The following is a 24149-nucleotide window of genomic DNA, read 5'->3' as shown; positions in this document are numbered from 1 at the left end:
GTCACACGAGCCAGAGACGTGTGCTCTTTTACTGCTCACCGGCGGCTGGCTAGACCCTAAGGTTATAAAGATGAGTAAGACAGAGCCTCTGCTCCTAAACAGCTCTTATCTAGTCAGATAATAAAATCATAGCTAACACTTATCATCTGTCTGCTGTGTGCCAGGCACTGTGCTAAGTATGTTACACAAGTTAACTCATTTAGTATCAACTTCATGTTTGCTGATGCAAAAGGATCTTAAGTTATCTCCCTTCTGTTTCTTTTTACCTCCTACAGTAGAATCAGTAAGGCGTGGTAACATGTGGTAGCATCTTGTGAATTGGCTGTGTTAAGGGCACATCCATTTCCAAAGAATTCAAGATGATTCACAAAAAGTACAATAAATAATTGAGCATACCTGGATGAAAGGAGAAAATGGCGTTAAACTAATATGGAGATATGGCCCATAAGCTTTACTTTCTAGTTGTCCAGCGAGAAAGAGAAATAAAATAGACATTTGCAAGCGTAAGAGACCCATGAGTTAAAAACAAACCAAGAGAAGTACAAAAAGTACAACCTTTCAGGGAACTGAGAGCTGAGGGAAATGACTTCTCTCCTGATGTGTGGGGTGTGTCCCACAAACTCCTCAGCCACAGCTCTATGAGAGGGGGTGTCTCAGGTATAATGCCCTTCAGTGGTGACCAATGCATAACACCAAAACAGAACTTATTTAAAGCGACATGATTCAATTGCAGAACTATTCAAGGATTGAAACTTCTGAGCAGTTTTCTATGACTGTGATTCTCACAAGTGGGCTTTTGCTATCCAGGGTTATGTAACTAGAAAGTTATAAAATAATGATTTGAATTTGGGTCTGACTAGCTCTAGGATCTATAGTCCTTAGGGCAAATTGTGACTTCCCATCCCTACCCCTGAAGGCTTTCTGGATGTTTCAGTATTGACCACTAGATAAGCAATCTGTTCTCTTCCTTTTCATGATAACAAAATGTAACAATATTGAAATATTCTTCACGGAACAGAGTTAATACTTTAAGTAAAACTCCTTACATGTAAGAGATCAAGGTATTTGTAGCCACACCTAACATTTCCCTAAAAACATCTGTTTATCAACCCACTCTTCCTCAGCTGACCAGTCTCCTATAATAAAACTAATAGAAGAAAAATGAATGAACAGAATAGGTGTTCTCTTTGAAGCCCATATCTGGTTTTAACCAAGTAAGTAACCACCCCTTTAGACTCCCGGTCACCCCTCTTGGACTAAAAGGCCGCCTTGTCCTGGCTCAGATTCTGTAAAAGAGAGAGTCAGAGTCCGGGTAGGGGGATCGCTGGTGGCAGCAAACAGGCGAGGAGAGGAAGGACCGCGGAGACTGGGAAGACAGGCCTTGTTCTGAGTGTGAATGGACCACAGGGCCCTCGAGAGCAGGAAGCACTGCAGGCCAAGACGCTCACGGAAAAGCTCTTATCTAAACAGAGGTGGGCAGGACGCTGGATCACCTCCACCATTGTCCGAGGAGCTGACCCAGGGCCTCCAATCCCTGAAAAGTCTTCTCCACTCCCCCCTCTCCATTCAGACAAGAAGTGATTTTCAGTGTGCGCTCCAAGGCGTCACCGGGTCTCTCACTGCACAAGACAGTCACTCCTCCAGAATCCTCTCGGCCTGACCCTGTGACCACCCGAAGGCCTAGGCCCTTTTCCTGGAGCAAAGAAGCAGGAACCATTCTGTCTAAACACTCCTTCCAGCGCTGCACCTTTGCTGCCAGCATCCTTTCCCCTATATTGTTTTATTTGTTTTAAGAGAATGTGAGAAGAGGGGAAAAGATAATGTTTGCAGATTCTATTAATCTGATGGCTCAGACACGCTATGGGCGATGTTTTGACACAGCGCACAGGAGCAGAGGGAAGTTTACATCAGGCCCGGCTGCAGGGCGGCTGCCCCAACCAGCCCAGCGGCCCTGGCCGCGCCCGCTGGCCTGCTTCCAGGCGGGCTTTTCTTTCCTTTCTATTTTTTCAAAGTCTTTTTTTATTTTTTACAGCCTCGATGTGTTCTTTACTGCTGCTCTACCCCTTTGTTTCCTAACTTGAAATGATTTGATATTCTTTACAAATAGATTCTAATCACAGTGAGCACGTGCAGTTTAATCTCATTAAACAGATAGAGTCCACACTAGAAATCCTCATATCTCATCATCCAAAAAAGAAAGAGGGAAATTATTGTCTTGGGACTCAATAGAGCTTTCTAGAACCACCCTGCCCCCCAGTAAAGGTGCTGTATTTATAAATTATAGATACACTCACTCCTAGGCAATGGCCCAGGCTCAAATAAGCAGCCATAGGGTATTGGGGTGCTCAGCTCACCACTGCACACTGCCCCCCCCAGCCAGAGGCCTCCTTAAAGTGAGCTGCCTGCTATGAATGATTGGAGTTCATAATAAACAGGCCAGCCTTACCTCACAGCAGTCAGGCATCCTGCAGACAAAATAAGTCAACAGGGAAAGAGAAAGATTGTGATAAAAGGTAGATTTTATATTTTGTTGCAAAAATTTTTTAAATGATAAAATTTATCAGCTAGTAGAAGACCAAGCGTTCCTATAATTTGGGCATCAAAACATTTTTATGACCAAAACTAACCAAAATTTACATCAAAATGGAATTAGGAAGCATTCCTCTCCCCTGCCCTCTCCACCAAAGGGCTGGGTGCCCCTTCTGCCCTGGGAGGCGAACACTCCATCTCTCTTGGTGTCTGACCCCGGCCCAGAGCTCTCCTCTCAGGGGTCTGAGCCGATGCACGCGGTGAAGTGCGGGGAGGTGAAGTTTGGGAGGTGACTGGGTGGAGAGTGTTAAGAACTCTGGGTTCTAATCCCAGGGCTGCTCCTTTCTCTGTGAGTCTGAGCAAGGCGTTTGATTTTTCAGAGTTTCCTTTTCCTCATTGCTGAAAGGGTTTGTGGACTGGTGATCATAATACCCGCTTCACTGGGTGACTGTGAGACTTTGTGGACCTTAAACATGTACATATAGCTCCTAGCCAAGCCTGGCACTAGTTTTACCTCAGCCAACCAAGAATCAGAATTTAGGACAACAGAGATTTTGAAAGAAAATTCCGCTTAATATCACGTATCATAGGGAGAAAGGAGAAAACACCACACACACACACACACACACACACACACACACACACACACACACACCTCTTTATCTTAAGATTCAGGCTGTCGAGTAGACTCTTTAGAATTGGGGTGGTTAGGGAATTGCTAGAAATCATTTATGAAATGAGAATTTTCTAACGCTAATTGTGGAGTCTTGGTTTCTATGTCAGGCACTAAACAGATGGGCGCTCTCTAGAAAGGCCAAATGAGGGGTTGAACCCTCTCACCTTGTTCTTCAGAGAACCCTCTCACCTTGTTCTCCCAAGAGAGCGTCACTTCAAAGCAAACACAGACACTAACTTTCGGTGGCTGAGCTCACCCAGCTGGACTCTCCTTCTGATCCCATCAGATGCCACATCCCACCCTCTGAAGAGAGAAAAGTGCCCCTTCGATGTAGGGCGGGGAGGAGGAAGAAAGGCAGGGGATGAAGAAAGTCTGAAAGTTGGAATTGTTCAAAGCCAGCGCCTAAGGAACAGCACAGGGGATCACAAAGGGCCCCCTGGGTGTCTTTCCGGAGTTGGGCTTGTGAAGGTGGCTGGGAGTTGAGTTCAGGAACTGTGGGATGACAAAATGAGCTCCAGTATAAATTCACCGCAGACCAGGCACACACTGCACGTGCAACGTATTTTGGTTGCGTATGATGAGAGTTGTGTGCCCGATTTTGGAAAGAAGTTCACCAGACCGTGCAAACAGGGCTAAAAAAGACTGAAATTGCCACTGCACTAATGATATTTGTGTAGTGAATATTTGACAAGCCTTGTCTTGCTATATACAAAGAAACAGTGCAGTAAAGCAATTTCTTGTCATATGATGATTGTGCATGGATATTATTACCTACAGTGTAAGGGGTACGTGCACAGATTCCGGAGTGAGCCAGAACTGATGACAAATTCTGCTTCTGCCCCTTCTTACCTGGTTAGCCTTGGGTAATTACCTAACCTCGGTAACCCTCAATTTCCTTATCCATTAAATGGGAGGTGAGAGTACCTACACTTTTAGGGTTTTGTACAGATTAGTGAGATAGTGTTTAAGAAATGCCTAGAGCATAGAAAATATAATCCTTACTGTAGTAGAGAATAATATGCATGGTGTGTATTATAATTATTACAACTATGGCTGCTTAACTTGCCTCTTGGGACCAGCAGTCAATATTGTCAAGTTTGTCGGTTTGACCCCAGTGTTGGCTTTGCCTTCTCCTGTGGCCCCAGACTGCCTTTATCTGCCTTTGGTCACAGAGGAGCCAAGTATTTATGAGCGTGAAGGGAACAAGGCAAATTCCTCGCCACTACAGGAAAATCAACCCCAAGCATGTGGGTCAGTAATGTCATCTACATCTCCTGCGGGTGGTGTTTCCCTAATAAGTGTCGAGAGAAGAAGCCCGGTAACTGAGAGCAGCCGGGAGAGCCCCACAGACGGCTCCTGCCTGGAGTTAAACACACTGACATGTCACACGTAGGGCCCACTCCATGTGCTGGGTCCATCATTGGCTGCTCTCTTTGAATTTATTTATATCAATCTATAGTCTGAAACTAATTTGTTTCAACTCTAGGGCCATGGATGAGTTGACATGGAGTACACTCTTACCCCGGAAACTTTTTTCTCTCTCAATGGTTATAAATAACCTCCATGATGTTGTACTTGGCATGCTGCATGCAAATGGAGGTCGGATCCTAAAGCTCATTAGGAAAGGGACGGAGGCTCGGAGCAGAGAGAGGACAGCGTGGAGCTGACGCTGATAACAGTGGCCTTGTCCAGAATTGTGCCTGGGAGCGTTCTTATCTCTCTTGGGCAGGAGGTGCTGTGGGCTTCCTGTGCGAAATCAGGAGTGAACGCTGCTTTCCTCTTGTTGTTCGGCTTCCTCCCCCCTCAAGACAGTTCCCAGCACAGTGATTATCTTTGCATCTTCAAACATGGCACAATCTACTTCCTTAAGAGCTTGATGTATTCTTAAGACTTAGGCAAACTCCCCTCCCCCTAAATCTCTTTTCAAGTGCTATTATATAGTCAGGCTCCTAAATGACATTCTATTTTTGTGGTTGCAATTACAAAGAGGGAAAAATAACAGTCCTCAAATTAGAAAACAGCCACCGAACCTGTCCTTTTTGTTTGGAGGACCTGGCCACCATAGCCCAGTCTCTAGTTTCCACGCTGGGGCTTGTGCCCTCAGTTACCGCCCTTAGACTTAGTGGTGGGGGTGGGGGTCAGAGGTTGGCAGCCCCTAGTGAACTCTGAGAGCAGACTGCATTTCCCTCGGGAAATGCCTAGACTTGCTTTACTCTCACATATTTCTTTGCATTTCCTGAAGACCAAGAGTATGAAACTAAGATCTTTGTCTAAGGCCTCTCTTATCTTTTCCCCTTCTTTAAGGGAAAAAGAACGAAATTAAAGACTTCTCTTCCAGACACAAGAGAATTTCTGTTGTTTGATGTCACAATACGCAGTACACACACACATGACTAAGATAGGTGTACATATATTCATAGAGGTGTACATATGTCATAAGCCCCATATGCCTGTAATGTACATATATACATTACATATACTCATATGCGTATTGAGCATGTGTGAAGGATGTGAGGTCAAATACTAGTTCAAGGTATGGAGGTTACAGTCTAGAAAATGGCACCCTGCCTGGTGTTGTTTAGTGGAGCATCAGCCCACTCACTGAAGGGCTTTGGGTTCGATTCCCAGCCCCAGTCAGGGTGGGTACCGAAGGCAACTGATTGATGTATATCTCTCACATCATTGTTTCTCTCTCTCTCTCTCTCTCTCTCTCTCTTTCTCCCTTTCTCCTTCTCTCCCACTCTCTCTAAAAATCAATGGGGAAAAAATCCTCAAGTGAGGATTAACAAAAAACAAACAAACAGACAAACAAAAAGAAAATGCAGAATACTAATAATGAAAACTAGGGGAAGATAACATCATGATTTTAAAGCTTCATCAATAAAATGTCTCAAGTAAGGGAGACAGTGTCTAATTTCTCTTTGGTTCCATTTTCTCTACTAACAGAGAACACTAATCAATAGAGTTAATTAGTAAAGAAAACTGCTTTCACTTATTTTACCTGATGATTATAAGATTAGCTAGTAGAAATCCTTAACAGAAATTCCTTAAGAGTGGTTACTCCTTGCCCTAGCCAGTTTGGCTCAGTGGATAGAGCATTGACCTCAGACTGAAGGGTTCCAGGTTCGATTCCAGTCAAGGGTATTGTACCTCAGTTGCAGGCTCAATTCCTGGCCCTGGTCAGGACACACGCAGGAGGCAACCAATCGCTATGTCTCTCTCACATTGATGTTTCTCTTTCTCTGTCTCTCCCCCTCCCTTTTACCTCTTTAAAAAATCAGTGGAAAAATGTCCTTGGGTGATGATTAACAACAACAACAAATGGTCACTCCTTATTAATTCTTTTTTAATTTAATCTTATAATATAACTGTAAAAACTGACATTTTAAAAACATTTGGACTGGGTACAAACAACACCAAGGAATTGTTGCTAATTCTATTAAGTGTAATAATGACACTGTTGTTAAATTAAAAAATGAGCATATTTTTGGAGCTATGCACTGAAATATGTAGGGCAAAAATGACATGATGTCTGGCATTTGCTTTAAAATACTTATAGAAAATAAAAAGAAATAAGGGATAAATGAAACGAATGTGGCAAAATCATAATTGTCGAATCTGGGTGGTGAATATATGAGGTTTCATTACATTATGTCTTTTTATCACTATGTTTGAAAATAATAAACTAAAACAAATGAATACTCTTACTAGAAACAACATATCAGTATCTCATGCCTGTTTATAAGTTTCTACATGTTTATGTGGTGCCAATTACCTGCTAGGCCCTCGCTTAGTTATGAGAACAGAGCGAGTAAGTACTTGTGGCCCCTGCTCCCCGGCAGATGCTGGCCCAGAGGGGCCTGGAAGCACTAAATGGCAACTTAGGAAGTGTGGGTGCTCTGGAGGGGGGGCCTCACAGGGCAGCGTGCCCAGGAGGGGAAACTATCCGGAAGACTAGGTAGGTTCACATTCTGGAGTTTTTCCTGGGCTCCAGGGCCAGAGAGGAACAACCACAGAACTTTCTCCTGGCCATTGCAATCCCTTCTGTCTTCCCTTTTTCTCACTTATCTTATCCTCTCACCTTCATCTCACATAAGTCATGGCTGCCCTTGGCTCCTTAAGATCATCCCCTCAATTCTTTCTGGAAATTGGACTCTAAAAGATCCTCCTGGTTTCAAAATCTCCAAAATCTACCCCAAACATCTATATATATATAACGAGGTAATATGCTAATTGGTCCTAACGGTGTCCCAGTCATGACCGGTCAACAGGCTGTGCGCGCACAGGAGCTGATGGATGGGGACGAGGCAGGGACTTGTGCCACTGGGACATGAGGCTGCCGCCGGGACAGCCCCCCTGGCAGAGATGCATGCAGGCCTGCTGCACCGCCTGGTCCGGAGGGGGGCGTCAGAACAGGGGCAACCCCCCCTCCCCCAGCAGAAGCACGCGCAGGCCTGCTGCGCTGCCCAACCCGGAGGGGGGGCATCAGGATGGGCTGCGGTGGCCCCCCAAGTGGAGACACATACAGGCCTGACATGGTGGCCACCACGGCAAAGGCGCGCGCAGGCCCGCCACACCACCTGGCCCAGAGTGGGGCATCAGGACAGGGACGGCCCCCCTAGCAGAGGTGCACACAGGGCCACGGTGCCACCCAGCCCAGAGGGGGGTCGTCAGGACGGAGGCGGGGCCTCAGCGGAGAGCTCCCAGCACTCCTGTGCCGGGGTCTGAAGGCACAGAGAGGAAGGGAGAGTAGATGGGCAGTTAGGGGGTTTAGGCCAGGAGGGGAGAGCAGATAGGCAGTTAGGGGGATCAGGCCAGGATGGGAGAGCAGTTCGGGCCATCAGGCTGGCAGGGGAGCAGTTAGGGGCATTAGACAGGCAGGCAGATGAGCACTTGGGAGCCAGTGGTTCTGGATTGCGAGAGGGATCCCAGATTGGAGAGGGTGCAGGCCAGGCTGAGGGACATCCTCCACCCCTGTGCATGAATTTCGTGCACCAGGCCTCTAGTGTACAAAATAAAGCCTAGCAAACTTTCTCTTCACCACAAATTCTAGTCCAAAAGGTAACAATACAAAATGCTTCAGTGAGCCTGGCCTGTGTGGCTCAGTGGTTGAGCGTCAACCTATGAACTAGGAGGTCATGGTTCGATTCCCTGTCAGGGCACATGCCCATGTTGCAGGCTTGATCTCCAGTGTAGAGCATGCAGGAGGCAGCCAATCAGTGATTCTCTCTCATCATTGATGTGTCCCCCCCCTCTTGCTTCCTCTCTGAAAACAATAAATAAATAAATTATATATATATATATATATATATATATATATATATATATATATAGATAGATATAGATATAGATATAGATATAGATAAATTTTAATAATGCTTCAGTGAAATGGTCCCTGTGCAAGTAAACAGAAAAATCTACACCGAAGTTAATCAGAAACAGAGGGCATGGCTGGCTGAGGGTGGCTGCAGGGAATCGAGTCAGGCTCCTGCAGGCACACCTCTCCAAACCTTGGGAGCCTAACAGATGCAGTTTTGAGGCACCTGAAATATATCTCTCTTTGCACTGTCTCAAATACATTCCTATTTAAGTCTCAAGGAATGTTTTAAGGTGAACTTGCTATAGGCTCAGTGAGTGGTAAGTGAGAGCAATGAGAGGTCACAATGGTCAGAATAAGCTGTTCGACAAGACCGTGTTATGGATGGTGGGGGTGTCTGGTCCGTGGTAGCTACGTGAGTGAAGACGAAGGGATCTGGGTGCACATGGCATGCTCCTGTGATACAGGAAGGATAACTCCTTACTTTCCTCTGTGTCTTTAATTTACAAAACCTCTGCAAGTAAATGAAGCCATTTGATGCTTATATAATCCTGTGAGAGTAACAAGGCAGGTATATTTAATTTTTAGTTTGCAGAAGAGAAAACTTGTCATACAGTTAGGAGAAGTCGTGGCAGGACTAGGACCTAAGTCCCCTCTGACTCCTGGCCCAGTACTCTGAACTAACCAAACCAAAACACAATTTGGCTAGAACAAAGGGCTTTTTATAGGTTACGTTTGGAAAAGCAGGTAAGGGATGGACTGTGGATGGCCTTGACCATCAGACAAAAAAGCCTGAAATTTCTACAGTCCAGTTGTTAAAGCTTTTGGAACAAAAAGGATTTCACTGAAAACCAGAGCATGCAGGGGCTGGTCTGACGCAGTTTGGTGGGTGTTGGAAGAGTGGAAAAAGCCAGCCGGCAGCAAGGCCAGTTAAGATACTAGTTTACTGCCCAGTCAGCATGGACTTAAATGTCTTTTCTTGTTGTTTGGGGTTTTTATTCATGTAGAATGTAGGATACATAAAACATAATAAATGAGCAATAACTATTTACCCAAATGATTTGCATAGCAAACCATATGAAAACAGAAGCTTTCTGATAATAATGTGTCTGAGAAAACATGCTAACTTCCAGATATACACTGAGTGGCCAGATTATTATGATCTCTGAATGCATAATAATCTGGCCACTCAGTATGTGTGTGTGTGTGTGTGTGTGTGTGTGTGTGTGTGTGTGTGTATTTATTAGAGGCCCAGTGCATGAATTCATGCATGGGTGGGGTCCGGCCAGCCTGGCCAGGGGGAGGGGACATGGGTGGTTGGCCAACCTGCCTGCTGGTTGAACTCCTGGTTGAGGGGACAATTTGCATATTAGCCTTTTATTATATAGGATATACACTGAGTGGCCAGATTATTATGCATTCAGAGATCATAATAATCTGGCCACTCAGTGTAGGTCAAAATCTCTCTTTAAAATGGTACTCAAGTAGCTAGTTCAAAATAAGAGAGAGAGATTTCATGGACTTTTAGAATAAAAATAGATCTTAAAGATAAATAACTTCAAACCCTTATTTTATAATTAAACACTTGAGGCCTGAGAAGTTGAAGAGCTTACCATGAAACCGCCAAACTTGACTGAAATTAATAACTGCTCCATCATGTGTGCTTGCACATGCACTTAATTAGCCTGGGAGAAGTTACCTGCATAATGGAATGTCCTGATTAGCAGCCAGCCTTTTATAGATGTGATTACTTTGAGGTTTCCATTCGTTAATGTAACTTCATTTTTTTCTGTGTTTGCATATTTCCTCCACTAGGAGCTAATTAAAATCTATATATTAAATTTTCTAATTTATGCATTTTATTTCATATTTAACATTTAGAATAGGAAGGACGTTTGGAGACTCATTGATGTGGGTTTTTCAGATCAGGCAAAATATATTTGCTATTTTTAAGTTGTGAGAATGGATATTGGGGAAAATCTAAAGAAAAGAGAAAGAAAGTGTGCTTTTGTTGCCCAAGCACTTGTCCAATGATTTTCATTTCACCTTGGTCTGGACCATGCTGCAAAGCAACATAATAATGACTTACTTTTTTTAAAAATAGGTATGACTTTTGCTCCAATAATGAAGAGTCCTTTATCCTGGATCCTGACAGCAACATAGGAAACAGAATTGAGAGCATCACTCAGCGCACGGCAATAATAGAAGGAAAAAATAAGGTATTCTTTGTAAAAATAAACATTGGGATACTTATTCTAAAAACACACACTCAGCTCCCCGCTCTGGGTTTATTAGGACCAGGAATCACTCAAAAGCTCAAACCAAAGTCCAGAGAGAAGAAGGTATTGAGATACCGCTTCATGGAGAGATGCACTGGGGTCACTCAAATGGTGGTATTCTCCAGCCAACCACCAGTCCCCGGGAATGAGTACGCTGTCCCAACAGAAGGGGTGGAACTGCCTGTTGAACACCAGGCTTGTCCACATCAGTGGTTCTCAACCCTGGCTGCATATTCGAATACTCTCCCAATTATCATTACTTTTGAATCTCTGGGGTGGAGCCCAGGGTTCATGAAAGCTCACAACAGAGTCTGGCATGTAACCAGGACTGAGACTCACTTCCACAAGTAAAGTGGGGTAGCAATAAGCAAAAGCTGATATGGAATGTTCCCATTCCACAAAATATCTTGTTTTCCCCTCTGTCTTTGCAAAGGCAAAGCCTGACTAACACTAGGGTATACAAACACACAGAATCCCAAGACTCTCTGACTTATGAGATGCAAATCAAAACCAGAATGAGATACTACTCACACCTGTTAGAATGGCTATCACCAAAAAGACAAGAGATAGCAAGTGTTGTTGAGGATGTGGAGAAAAGGGAACCCTCGTGCACTGTTGGTGGGAATGTAAATTGGTATAGCGGCTACGGAAAAGGGTATGGAGTTCCTCAAACAACTAAAAATAGAACTACCATGTGATCCAGCAATCCCACTTTTGGGTATATATCTGAAGAAAATGAAAATACTAACTCAGTAAGATATACGCACCTCTATGTTCATTACAGCATTACACACAATCACCAAGACACAGTAACAACCTAAGTGTTCATTAATGGATGAGTGAATAAAGAAAATACGGTGTGTATACACAACAGAATGTTATTTAGCCATTATAACAAATGAAATCTTGCCATTTGTGACAACATGGATGGATGTTGAGGGCATTATGCTGAAATAAATCAGAAAAAATCAAATATCTCACTTTATGTGGAATCTAAAACAAGCAACAAACTCATAGATACAGAGAACAGATGGGTCATTGCCAGAGGCAGAGGATTGGGGTGGGTAAAATGGGTAAAGAAGGTCAACAGGTACAAACTTCCAGTTAAAATAAAAAGTCCTGGGGACGTAACGTGCAGCGTGGTGACTGTAGTGGTGACACTGCATTGCATGTGTGAACGTTGCTGAGAGAGTAGATTTTAAAAGTCTCATCACAAGAAAAAAGTTGTAACTATATATGGTGACAGGTGTTAACCAGAGTTGTTATGGTGATCATTTTGTAATATATACAAATATCGAATCATTATGCTATACATCGAAACTAATATAATGTTGTATGTCAATTATAATTTATTAAGAAAAAGAGACACTTCAACCCTTCCTCCCACACACACACACAAAAAAAATCTTCTGATCTCATCAGGGTCTAGCAGGCATCTTTTCTGCCACTCCTGTACTATTCATTCTCTACTCCCCTAACCTCCACTGAGCCTTAGCAGAGCTGATACCTTGTAAACCATGCAAATATCAGTGGATCTCAGATCTGGTGGCTTTTTTTTATTGAATTAGTGAAAAATACACATTAAAAAACTATGATTACAGGCATGGGTTAGTGATAATTTAAAAAGTAAAAAATATATATATCAAATAACCCCTTACTGAAATGTCTATTTCTACTTGCATGTCTTGATTTGGAGTAGTTTATTACTATGAATGCCGTCTACTGGAGTGTGATTATGCCTTTATTCAGCTGTATTCTTTGCACTTGAAGGTGACAAATTAGATGGCATCATTTTCTATGTAGGATTTGACAATAATAACCAGTAACATCTGAACTCTTCATTGTGTGAAACTTTTTGACATATGCTAATGTCAATATTATTCTTAGGCTGACCAAAGTGGTTATCTCCATTTTAAAGATAAGAAAAATTGGGGTGATAAGATGATTAATTCAAAGCCACACAGCTTAAAGTGGAAAATGCAAAGCTCAAACCAAAGTCTTCCTGTTCCCAAACCCAGGCCTCTGCCAATTTAAGCCAATACAGAAATCAGTTCAAATGGCGACGGCTGGCATGATACTATCAGCAATCATTTGTCAAGGATTTAGGAAATGTTTTTATAACTAGTAGTAGTTGTAGGTGGTTTAAAGTTTTTTCTCTAATACAAATGAACAGTAGTTTAAAATATTCCATGATGTGTAACTATTGATGAGAGAGCTGTTTAGTGAAATACTTAGGAAAGAGGAAATTCTATAAACTTGAAAGTTAAATTTTTGACTACATAAAAAAAAAAAAGGAAATTGCCTCAGGATAGAAATCAAGTTAGTTGCCACAAAGTACTAGAAATTTTCCAGATGGCATTGATTGTGTCAGTTCAATTTGCCTTTTCCTGACCATAACTGCTGGATATTAAAACAGATCTTAGAAACTTAATTTATGTGGTAACTTCTAGTCCTATTTTGGTATCCTATTCCACAAAAATACTCAATGAAAAAGAAAATGGAAAATGAGAAAGCTAGGTGAGGTCTCTAAGTAGCCTGAACCATGAAGTAGCGACCTGACTCCATAGAGAATACCTGTGAGAAATGGTGGGAGTGGAGTAACAAAACCAGGGTTAGAAAAAGGAACTTCCCTGATTTACATGTAATTTTGTAGTGATGCAAAGGTTTTAAATATAGATGTGCAGACCCAGTTGGCACTTGTGCCATCCCACATGCAGTCAGGAGCCCTGGGACCCAGCTCCTGCCACTTTCTATCCTGTATAACGACATGCAAGCCAGTTCACCTCTCTGAGCCTGTTTTCTTCTCCAAATAATGGAGCTAGAAATATTTGCCCTACCTAATTTGCCTGTTGTTATGAAGGTGATTATCATATAGATCCTAATACAATTCCAAAATTGATTGTGATCATACATAATTAAGACTATTTGTTAAACAATTATTTGCAATGAAAAAAACAATACTTTCTAAACAAAGTTTGAGATATATAGGTATATTTACATACATGATATCCTATTAGTAGCTGCAACTGCAACACAGACTTTACGTTAATTATTAATTTAATGTTTTAAATTTAAAAGAATTTCCTACTTTTACTTTTAGCATCTATTAATATATCTTTTGTGTATGAGAAATTATCTTTCATATAATGATGACAAAGGGAAGTTTTGCTATTTCAGAATGATTTGCACTGGTCTTCTCTTTACAATTAAAACTTGTATTTTCTGTACATTTTAAGAAAGTAAAGTCCCACCTTAGACTATAGGATACTCTTCCCTGCGGTCATAGTGCGGGCATGCCCAGCAGCACACCCACGGGTCAGTGGATGAAGGGCCCGCTGGAGCACGCGTTCAATTTCAGGGACTTGAATTTTTTTTTCTTTGTTTTGTTTTGCTTTTTTCATGTAATTCAAGTTAGGGTGCAGGGGGACAATAAAATTCAGTTCCTTACTGGAAAGTTTTGGCCTAGATTTGTGAAAAGTGAGTCATCAATGGAGTTACTAATAGCAAACGTGGCGATTTCATATTGTTTAAATGAGGCAGCCAGGCTGTTAATTGGGTCTGTAGATATGGAGTAGGAAGTAGAAGGAGCCCTGTGTTGGAAAAAAAAAACACACACACTGGAAATACTTATCATAGCATTAGTTCTGTGAGGCTGGAGAACTGTGACAACCTTACAACATTTTAGCAACATTTCCACTGAAATTGTTTTGAGGTGAGAATGAGAAATGCGTGCACGGTAGGAGACAAACCCGTGACAGAGCACTAGTGCCTAACACAGGATTACAGCTTGTGTTGCATTTCCCACACACTCCCCCACTTTTCCCAATTCTCACGTTCCATTTTCCCATCACTTGGCTCAAATGCGCCACCCTAGGTTAAATTTAGATTCTTCCATGACCTTTCTCCATGTCTACTTTTATTTCTCTCTGAGACACTTAAAAGAAAACTATATTAGAAACATCCCAAGATTAAAATCACTGTTCCATATATAGATTTTTTGTAAATGGATGCTGGAGATTAGGCTGAATTACACATCATCCCATCCATTCCATTCCGTGAGGCTCAAACCACATTGTAGTGGTGAGTGACTAATACTTAGCGAAAGGGAAGGAAGGAATATGAATAACTTCCAAACTTACAGTACCTGACGACAGTTTTCATCAGCATTCCCGAGTCATACAAAAGAACCGGGAATGGCCTTTAAGAGTCTGTTTCTAGTGTCTAAATTCTTGAGGTCGTGGCAGGGCAAGTAGAGGCACCCCCAAAGTGTGGGTTCAGAACTAAAAAAAAACAATATTGTGGCAAATGAAAACTAATTACAGAAATAATACAAGCATAAATCTTGGAGAATTCCTTTTGGTGTACCTTATCAAATAAATGATTATAATTTCAAACACATTTCACAACTCAAATTCTTGGCACTTTGTCTTTTAAAGTATTAAATTGATATTTGGTGTTCCGACTGTTATGCTATTTTTATCTTTTCCTCTTGGAACAGTCATATGAGCACCAGGGGATGGATCTGTCCCTTTAAATCAGAAGAGTCCTGCATTGAGACTTACCTTTCTCTGTCCAGACAGTGTATACTCACCTACAGCTCACATCTGAGCTCTTGTTTCTGACCCTATAAAGTTCATACTTTAGCTAAAGATAGATTTTGTTTTTTATGCAAAATATGTTTTAATTTATACTCTCTGGGAAAAAAGAGAAGTACTCTAGAAATCAGATAGTTGTTAGTAAAGTTGATCATAGGATACAAGTTTCGTTTTATTTTTAATTTTTTTTACTCCTCAATCATATTTTCAAACTCTCTAACACTGTATCCATTGAAAAATAGCTTGCAGCTTATGTAAAATACTAAGAAAGAAACTGGTCTTTCCTGTACAGAGTAGCATTTAGCTTATATGGTTTATCTCTGCTGACCAAGGAGGTATTCAATTCAAAAAGTAGAACTCTAGCAATAAATCTGTGCTATTACATTTACAGACTTGTAGGTGAGAAGCAGTTCGGCATAAAGATTAAGAGCATAGGCACTGGAGTCAGACAAACCTGGACATAGCTCTGCCCAGGTCTGTCTGTGCTGCTGTGTGTGTTTGAGTGAGTCCTGGAGCCGCTGTAACCTCAGTTGCCGCTTCTGCAGAAGGGGGCACCTCACAAGCTTCTCTCCTAACTGCTTTCATTTTCTCCCACAACTCTGCAGTGGTAGGTGCAATAATTCAAAGGAAATGGCTACCCAGAATTTTTTTTATTTCCCACCTCTTAAAGATTAATAATCAAAATAGGGAGACACCTGAGCTCCCTTTCATATTCTTCACTGTTTATCTGACTTCGTGTGAGTGTTCCTCTGCAGAAGAGAGTAATATGTATTGGATCTTCAAGCAGGGACATTCTTCTCTGTCACCTCTGAGGTTAACAATACCCTTCAAGGTTAAGAATAGGGATTGTGTCATATTCGCCTCTGTCTCCCTTAAAATATCTGTGCAATGCCCAGTAAATATCTGCTAAACTGAATGCAAAATGCCACATATTGTAGATACTTTCAGGTCCAATCATTTCAATACACAGAGGCTATATGGTATGTGTAATTAAACAGATGCAACGAACAGAAGAGGAACCATTTATGCAATCCTCACTATACCATAGTGAAAATTACAAAGAATTGGGAGCAGTGAACTTGGCTAAAACATGAGGAATATATTCTTAGTCTTCCTGATTTGTAGAATAAAGACAGAAATACCTTATTGAATGGCATATGAGAACCTGTAAAGTGCCTAACACATTACTTAGAAACTCAGAAAAATGTTAACACATTTTGTATTCTTTAGGAAGCCCACGGTCACATTTCAGCCTATATATTACTTTAGCCTGTAGCTAGGACACTCCATTAGTCTGGAAGCTTCAGCACAGCCTCTATCATTTCAAACCCAGCCATCTGTGTCTTAGGAGATAGGCTGCAATAATTTATAAGTAATTGGATCAACATTTTCAAAATAATTTTAAATATGAAAAACTTGCTTTTTTGTTTTTCCTATATAGTATGCATCTTCCTATATAGTATGTATTTTGTTTTCTGCAAGGTTGGGTTGGATTTTAAAACTAAATGATTTTTTTCATGTAACTGATTTTTATCTTTAAAAGAAGATAGCAATGCAAGCCTTTAAGCTGTATAAATGTGTGTTTCAGTACTTTTGAAATATCAGTTTGTAAAGTGCTTTCAAATTCATACGCATTTGACTCCTGTTGCCTTTTCAGGGGCTAATTTGTCAAATAGCAGCCACTAAAGTCCAGTGAAACTATCGTGTATTAATTTGTAGCCTGTATCTTCATTTCCTAGATAAGGAACTGACAGGCTGAGAAGTGAAGTAATTTACAAACACACACAATAACCTTCGTGAGCTTCCCTGCCTCTGCTCAGCACCATCGGGCTGCAGTGCCCCGTTCTGTGAGCACAGGGAAGAAAGGGTCCAGCCACCCTCTGCCCTGTGCCTGCTAAGGCTCCTGTTCCCACACAGCCGCCACAGCTCAGGGCAGCCCAACAACGGAGGCCGCCGCCTCACCTGGAGCTCTCATCCCCGAGGACTGACCACCTCGGAGAGCAGGACGTGCAGACCCGCATCTCAGCCTCGGGGCTGTCATTGTTGCGCCAGCGGCATGAGATAAATAAGCCTGAAACCCTCGTCCGAGTCGGATGTCATAGTCCCCGGTCTCCTGAGGACCTGCTTTCCTGTTATTTTTTCCATTCTTGCTGGGCTCGGAAAAGGGAGAGCCTTCTGGTAACCACTACTTGTGCCATTGCTATCTTTGTTGAATGAATGAAATAGCTGAATCATTTCAGCCCTCAGACATTCTTGCTGGGCTCGGAAAAGGGAGAGCCTTCTGGTAACCACTACTTGTGCCATTGCTATCTTTGTTGAATGAATGAAATAGCTGAATCATTTCAGCCCTCAGAAGGAGCCACTGGGTGTTCAGACGGTTCTTTGTCCTGCCACTGGCTGAACCTGCCTTTTCTTTTGCAGACTGCCAGCTCCCTGGTTGTGGCTGACTCTAGAATCTCTGGAATCTACAGCTGCGTGGCTTCCAATAAAGTGGGGACTGTGGAAAGAAACATGAACTTTTATATCACAGGTAAGCCACACACCTTCTACTCACACAAACAGCCTGGTGGCCTCAGTCTCTCTTCAAATCTTGTTTGCTTCTAGTGCACTCATAGATAGAGTGATTTTTATTTAAAGAAAAGACTCCATAGAATTGTTAAACTTGAATAATTTCATCTTTGCTCTTAGGAATAGTACCATCATTGAATCTTCTAAAGAATAGTTTCCCTGCATTCCCTTTTAGAGCCATTTGTGGATGTCTGGCTCCCAGGCTGGATTGCGAATTTGGGATCTTGTCATGTTCATTTTTTAATTCCCTTCAGCACCTGGCACAGGGTCTGGCACACAGCGGTTGCTCAAGAATAATCAAGGAGCCCTGGCAAGGGAGCTCCGTTGGTTAGAGCATCGTCCTGTGCTCCCAAAAGTCGCAGATTTGATTCCCAGTTGGGGGCATGTGGGAAACAACCAATCTCTCTCTCTCTCTCTCTCTCTCTCTCTCTCTCTCTCTCTCTCTCTCTCTCTCACCAATAAACATATATCCCAGGGTGAGGATTTTTTAAAAAAGAATAATCAAGGAAATAAATTATAATACATATGATAACATTTTTTAAAACCAGAAAGCTAATTGTTTCACAACTTCATTGTAACTTTTTGGGAAATGAGGCTCTCCTATAGAAATCTGAAGCTGAGCTTTGTTGACAATAACTAATGTACTCTCTTTTGGTAGCATTTAAGAATTTTTAGCCTTAAATAGGACCGTCCTGCAAATCTTAAAACTTCCAAGGTACACAAATGGCACTCCCCATGTCCCTCCATGGGTACAGGAAGGAAGTAAGTAGCTCAAAGTATAAAAACAATTGCCTGGCTCCACACTCCCCAATTTCTGAGGAAGCCTGGGCAGTTTGCCAACTCTGGAAACTTCGCACTGCATGAGGCAGGCTGCAGTAGTTGCCTCGAGTTCTCCAGAAAGAAAGAACAGGTCTGGTTTCATGAGACCACGTGGGCTGTCAGCTTACAGGGAGCCTCTGGCGAGTCAGCCAACCCTCTGAGAAGCTGCCATGGAGACGCCCTGAGAGGCTGTCACAGAGCAGCGGAGCTGGGCGAGATTCAGAGGCGTTCTAGCCCTGCGTTCTAGCCCTGCGTTCCCCAGATGAGGAAATGGCTTTGGAGATGTACTCTAGACGGATTCAGTCCCTCTCCTCTCAGATTCGAGAGGTGGAAGGGAAATCATCTTTGCATCCATTCCAAGTAGAAAAACCCTTTCTTTCAAGGATTCAGATAGCAATTTCACACAGATGCAATCTCAGATGATTTGTATTGTCCTGTATATTTGGTTGGAAACAAGTTACCCAAATCTATAGCCACTATATGTGTGATTTAGAGGACAAAAGACTGAGCAACTCCTGTTCTGTTCTGAACAGTCAACACATTTGTACAAGTTTAGCAGCACCTGCTATTAGATAGTACCACTCAACTCTGCCGTGGGCACTTGCAGAGATATCAGTGAAGCCCTGTCTTTCTAGAAAGACATTTAACACCCAGGAAACAAAGAAGAAACGTTAAAGTATATATATCCTAGTATCCAAAGGTTTGTATAGAAGTAGTATGATGGACAAATTTACCAATGGTAAGCCAATGCTGTCCAATTGAAATATAATGTAAGCTATATATGTAATTTAAAATGTTCTAGTGTCCAGATTTTTAAAAGTAAAAAGTGAAATTAATTTTACTTAACCCAATATACCCAAAATATTATCACTTCAAGATGTCATTGACATCTTAAAAAATATTATACTGCTTCCGTTTTTAAATTAATTGAAATAAAGACTTGAATGAAATTCTTCAATCATGCTAGCCATGTTGTAAATGCTCAATAGCCACCTGTGTCTATGGGTTCTGTACTACACAGTGTAGCTGGAAGCCTCTGAGATGAAAGCAGGATGCAAAATGCCCCAGGATTTGAGGTGGCACTGAGGGGGATGCGCATTGAACAGGTAGAAAGAAGATAATCTCGCCCTGGCATCCAAATTCTGTCCACACCCCTCATGAACAGTCTTCCCTGGGACCTAGAAGTGTGCCCAGTGACAAGTGGTCTGACATCAGGAGGACAGACCTCGCGAAGAGGAAAGAGGCTGAGACAGTCTGGAAACAGACGTGGGATCATCTTTACAGGGAATTCTGGGATCCCAGAGACCCCAAGAAAGATCTAGAAGTGGGGTTAGCACAGACTCTGAGTGGACATCCCCACTTGGCCCACAGACTCTTTACATTGTGAAGAGGGCTGGCCAGTCAGAGCCATCCAAAGGCCCAGGACAGGGAGCCCCTCTGGCCTGAGTCTGAGGGCAGTACTGGAAGCGGATGGTCACAGAGTGCAGGGGAATGGCATGCTCATTTCCATATCGTTCAGCACCCCAGGAAGGGTTCACTGGTGCCCAGCATGGACTGCAGCACCAACACCTCGCCTCTCCGTCCCTCTGAGTTCTTCCTTGTCGCATCATATATCCATGCATGGTATTGTTGCTGACAGGTGCCCATCAAGCTAATCAGCTGAATTCAGAAATTCCCCCTCACCTCCCACCACTTTATACAATTAATAACCATGGAGTGGTTGAGACCTTTTCTAGATCTCAAGGCTTGTCCACAGAAAAGAGCAATGAGAACTCAATTCAAATATACCTACTAGAAGCTCTCGCCATTTTTCCTCTAGGAATTCAGGAACCTTAACCTTAATCTGAGCACAAACACAGCCAATCAAGCCTCCATTTCCTGGAATATAATTTCTCTGAATTATTGTCTACCAGTCCTGAAAAGTTCTAGTTGGTGATAAGATTAGTGATAACAGATTCATTTGCTTGCACACATTATTTTAAAACGAATTATTATCTTTTTTTCACTCAAATTTTTGTCACGAGACTTACCCTCACTAGAGATGAGACTGAATACTGTTCGGTACGATGCACCTTACATGTCTGTTTTCTGTATTTCTTCTTGGACCTGGTGCAGATAATGCTTTAAAAGATCTGTCTGAAATTTAACTGCTTTAAATATAGATCTGGATTTGGATCTTTATTGAGCCTCATTTCCATCATGTTGCCCCTTAAAGTACAATAATAACTTAGAGTTGCCTTCCAAGCTGATGAAAAGTAGTTACCTGTGGCCACTAGAACCCTCCACTGCTTCGACTCTGTACTGCGCCATTATGTGTACACAGGTAACTATTTGAAAAAGCAAAACTTTCTAGTAACCACTCACTGTCTTTTTAGAGAATGTTAGTACTAGTCTCCATGAGAAGAGAAGCCTTCTTTATCCCCACCTGACAAATAAGGCACCTTTCATCTTTGTCATTTCTATCCCTGCCTCTTTCATGAACTCAATTCACACGCTTGACCAACCAAGTCTAAATGTCTACCCGCTTTGAGCATAGATGACTCACCTAACCCTAGGTTGAATGTCTCTCCTGAGTAAGCGTTGATTCCTCTCCTTGACACCTCATAAACGGCCATGGGTGTGATAATTGTTAGATAGATGAGTGTTAGTTGGTGCTGATGATGCTTGTGCTGAATCTTCAACAGATACTTAAGTGTGGGAAGATTTCTTGTTTTCACTCTGAGTGTTAGAAGGCAATTCTTTCTTGGGTTTGTTTTTGTACTCAGGCAAAAAAAAAAAGAAAAGAAAGAAAAGAAAATCACATGAATTAAGGAGAAAAATCCCTCTGGATTCATTAACTCATTTTAGGACATTTTATTTATTATTTTCTATGGATCAAAAGAGAATACCAAATGGGTGATGCTGAGAAATAGGTAATCATTTCTAAGAGGCTGTCTGATAACGTACACCAAACTAGCTTCAATGACAGTGCCCACCATGTGGGAAATGGACCTCAAAACCTATTTAGTTCTTTTCTTATGTGTGTGTTTTTGCTGTTTGCTGGCACTCAGCATGACTATGGGTGTGTTAGCAATTACTGAGTGTGAAACAGGAACAGCACTGCCTTATCTCCCTGGCTTCCCAATGTCACTAAATGCATTTTATTTTGAGATTCCTGGTGGTGCTTGGCAAAGATAAACAAAATCTTCCATCAGGAAACCTGTGAGCTAATTTCCACAGGAAGTTTCAAATCACTGAAGTAAATAGAAACTCTACTTGCTCTCAATAGTGTGACTTGGGCTCACTTAGGTTCTAATACCAGATGAGACCTCATAAATGGAGTCAGTGGTCTTTAAATAAATGATTTGATTGAAACCAGTATACCATACTTCTGTTCTAGTATGTGTGTAAAAGTTGATGGCTGCTGATTTAATCCTCATGCTTGGAAAATGTCCCAAATATAAAATGACGCTAAGTTACAGGGGCTATTTCAGACATCTTATTGTTATCTTAAAGATGATTGTCAGCTGCTTCTGCATCTTCTGGCACATCCTTAGGTTTTCATCTTTAAAGCAGGAAAACCTCCACTGGTCTCCTCTCTCTCCAACTGCTGACAGCTTCATAGGCCACGGTTACCCCCGCTCCCAGGTTTCAAATGAATACTTTGGCATTTCTTCAGACGTGACACTTTATAATAAAGCCAAAGCCCAGAAAAATCAGAAAAACAAGCAAAGTGAGATTTAGGAAAGAGTTGATATGATATCTAATTTTGGACTATTGTCCCTTTAAGGTTTAAAGGTTTCTTTATAGCTTTGTGTCCAAAGGATAATAATAATAATAATAGCATAACATAGTGCTTTTCATCTTCAAAGTACTTTGTAAAATGTTGGCCCAAATTCTTTACTCAAATACAGATACGCCACTAGTAACAGTCAATGCAAGGGTTTTGAGAGCAGATCAGTTCAGGGCCAGTAGCCAATGGTTTTTTTTTTAATCCTCCGGTGAAACGGTCTAAAATGAGACTAGGAACTCTCAGGGCAAACGCTAAATGATGGTCCAGGGTAAGAAAGCTCAGGAGGAAAGCTCAGGAGGTGGTGCCAGAGGCACTTAGAGATGGAGATGAAGGTTAGCTGGGAATGGACTTTGGAGAAAATGGCTTTTAATGACAATCACTTTCAGAAAATGTTTAATGAGCTTTTGATTTTTAAAATTAGTTTCCCTCCCATGATCACCCCCATATTGCAATCCAGCACCTCTTCTAGATAAGTTGGCTCTTCTCTGCACACTCTGCCCACTGCCCGCAAAGCCAGGCAAGGCAGTGGGACAGCAGCTTGGGAGGACGCTAGCGACCCAATACAGGAAGCTTGGGAGGCCAGTCAGCCTTTCACTGGATGCGTGAGGGTTGCAGTGGTGTTGACTGGCAGGACTGGGTCTCTAAACATGTACCTGGGACTTCCTAGTCTGGCTTTCACAACTTATTTTGGATAAGTTTGATGATAAAAGCATCTTTGATTTCTAGTACAAATTGCTATTGTCACTTTACTGATTTGTCCATTTACCAGTAGTTCTGTCCATGGTAAAGAAGTGGGAAACGTAGTGATCATCCCAAGTTGTACAAAACAATTCAATTTTGAAGAGCAGTTTGAGGCAAATAAGAAAAATGTCCCATCATACTAACTGTCCTGTTAGGCATTTCCTGCTTCTGATGGCATGAACTTACTTGGTTCCCCTGCTATGTTTGAGCAGTTCCCTGAAATAAACAGATAAATAGTCATTCTTTTCATGCTGATGCTGAGAGCATCTCTGCAGGAATAATTCAGCAGATCTTTGAATATCTCGTGATAAGATACTGCCTCCGTATGACACATTGGTTTTTCTGTGAACCAAAGTTCTTTATTCTTATTTTATAGATGTACCAAATGGGTTCCATGTTAACTTGGAAAAAATGCCTACGGAAGGAGAGGACCTGAAACTGTCTTGCACAGTTAGCAAGTTCTTATACAGAGACATCACTTGGATTCAGCTGCGGACAGCTCATAACCGAAGCACGCACCACAGGATTCGCAGACAAAAAATGACCGTCACTAAGGAGCACTCCATTACGCTTCACCTCCTCATCAAGAATGTTTCCCTGGAAGACTCAGGCACCTATGCGTGCAGAGCCAGGAACATATACACAGGGGAAGACACCCTTCAGAAGAAAGAAGTTACAATTAGAGGTGAGCACTGCAACAAAAAGGCTGTTTTCTCTCGGATCTCCAAATTTAAAAGCACAAGGAATGATTGTACCACACAAAGTAATGTAAAACATTAAAGGACTCATTCAAAAGTAACAGTTGTCTCATATCATCTTGATTTATTGTCACTGTTGCTAACTTTCTGGCTCA

General features: G+C 42.0%; 1 protein-coding gene across 2 annotated transcripts in view; it reads left to right on the top strand.

Annotated features, from left to right (window-relative positions):
- The window catches only part of FLT1 (fms related receptor tyrosine kinase 1), a 208018-nt gene that overhangs the window by 81201 nt on the left and 102668 nt on the right, over positions 1 to 24149 (top strand). For both annotated transcript variants that reach the window (XM_079773671.1, XM_079773672.1), the window contains exons 11-13: positions 10627 to 10741; positions 17818 to 17926; positions 23673 to 23981. In XM_079773671.1, coding sequence (XP_079629797.1) covers positions 10627 to 10741; positions 17818 to 17926; positions 23673 to 23981 — 533 coding nt within the window. The remainder of the gene's footprint in view (positions 1 to 10626; positions 10742 to 17817; positions 17927 to 23672; positions 23982 to 24149) is intronic.

This window comes from Cnephaeus nilssonii (genome assembly GCF_951640355.1).
Source record: "Cnephaeus nilssonii genome assembly, chromosome: 6".
NCBI lineage: Eukaryota > Metazoa > Chordata > Mammalia > Chiroptera > Vespertilionidae > Cnephaeus > Cnephaeus nilssonii.
This window is presented reverse-complemented; position numbering and strand designations above follow the sequence as displayed.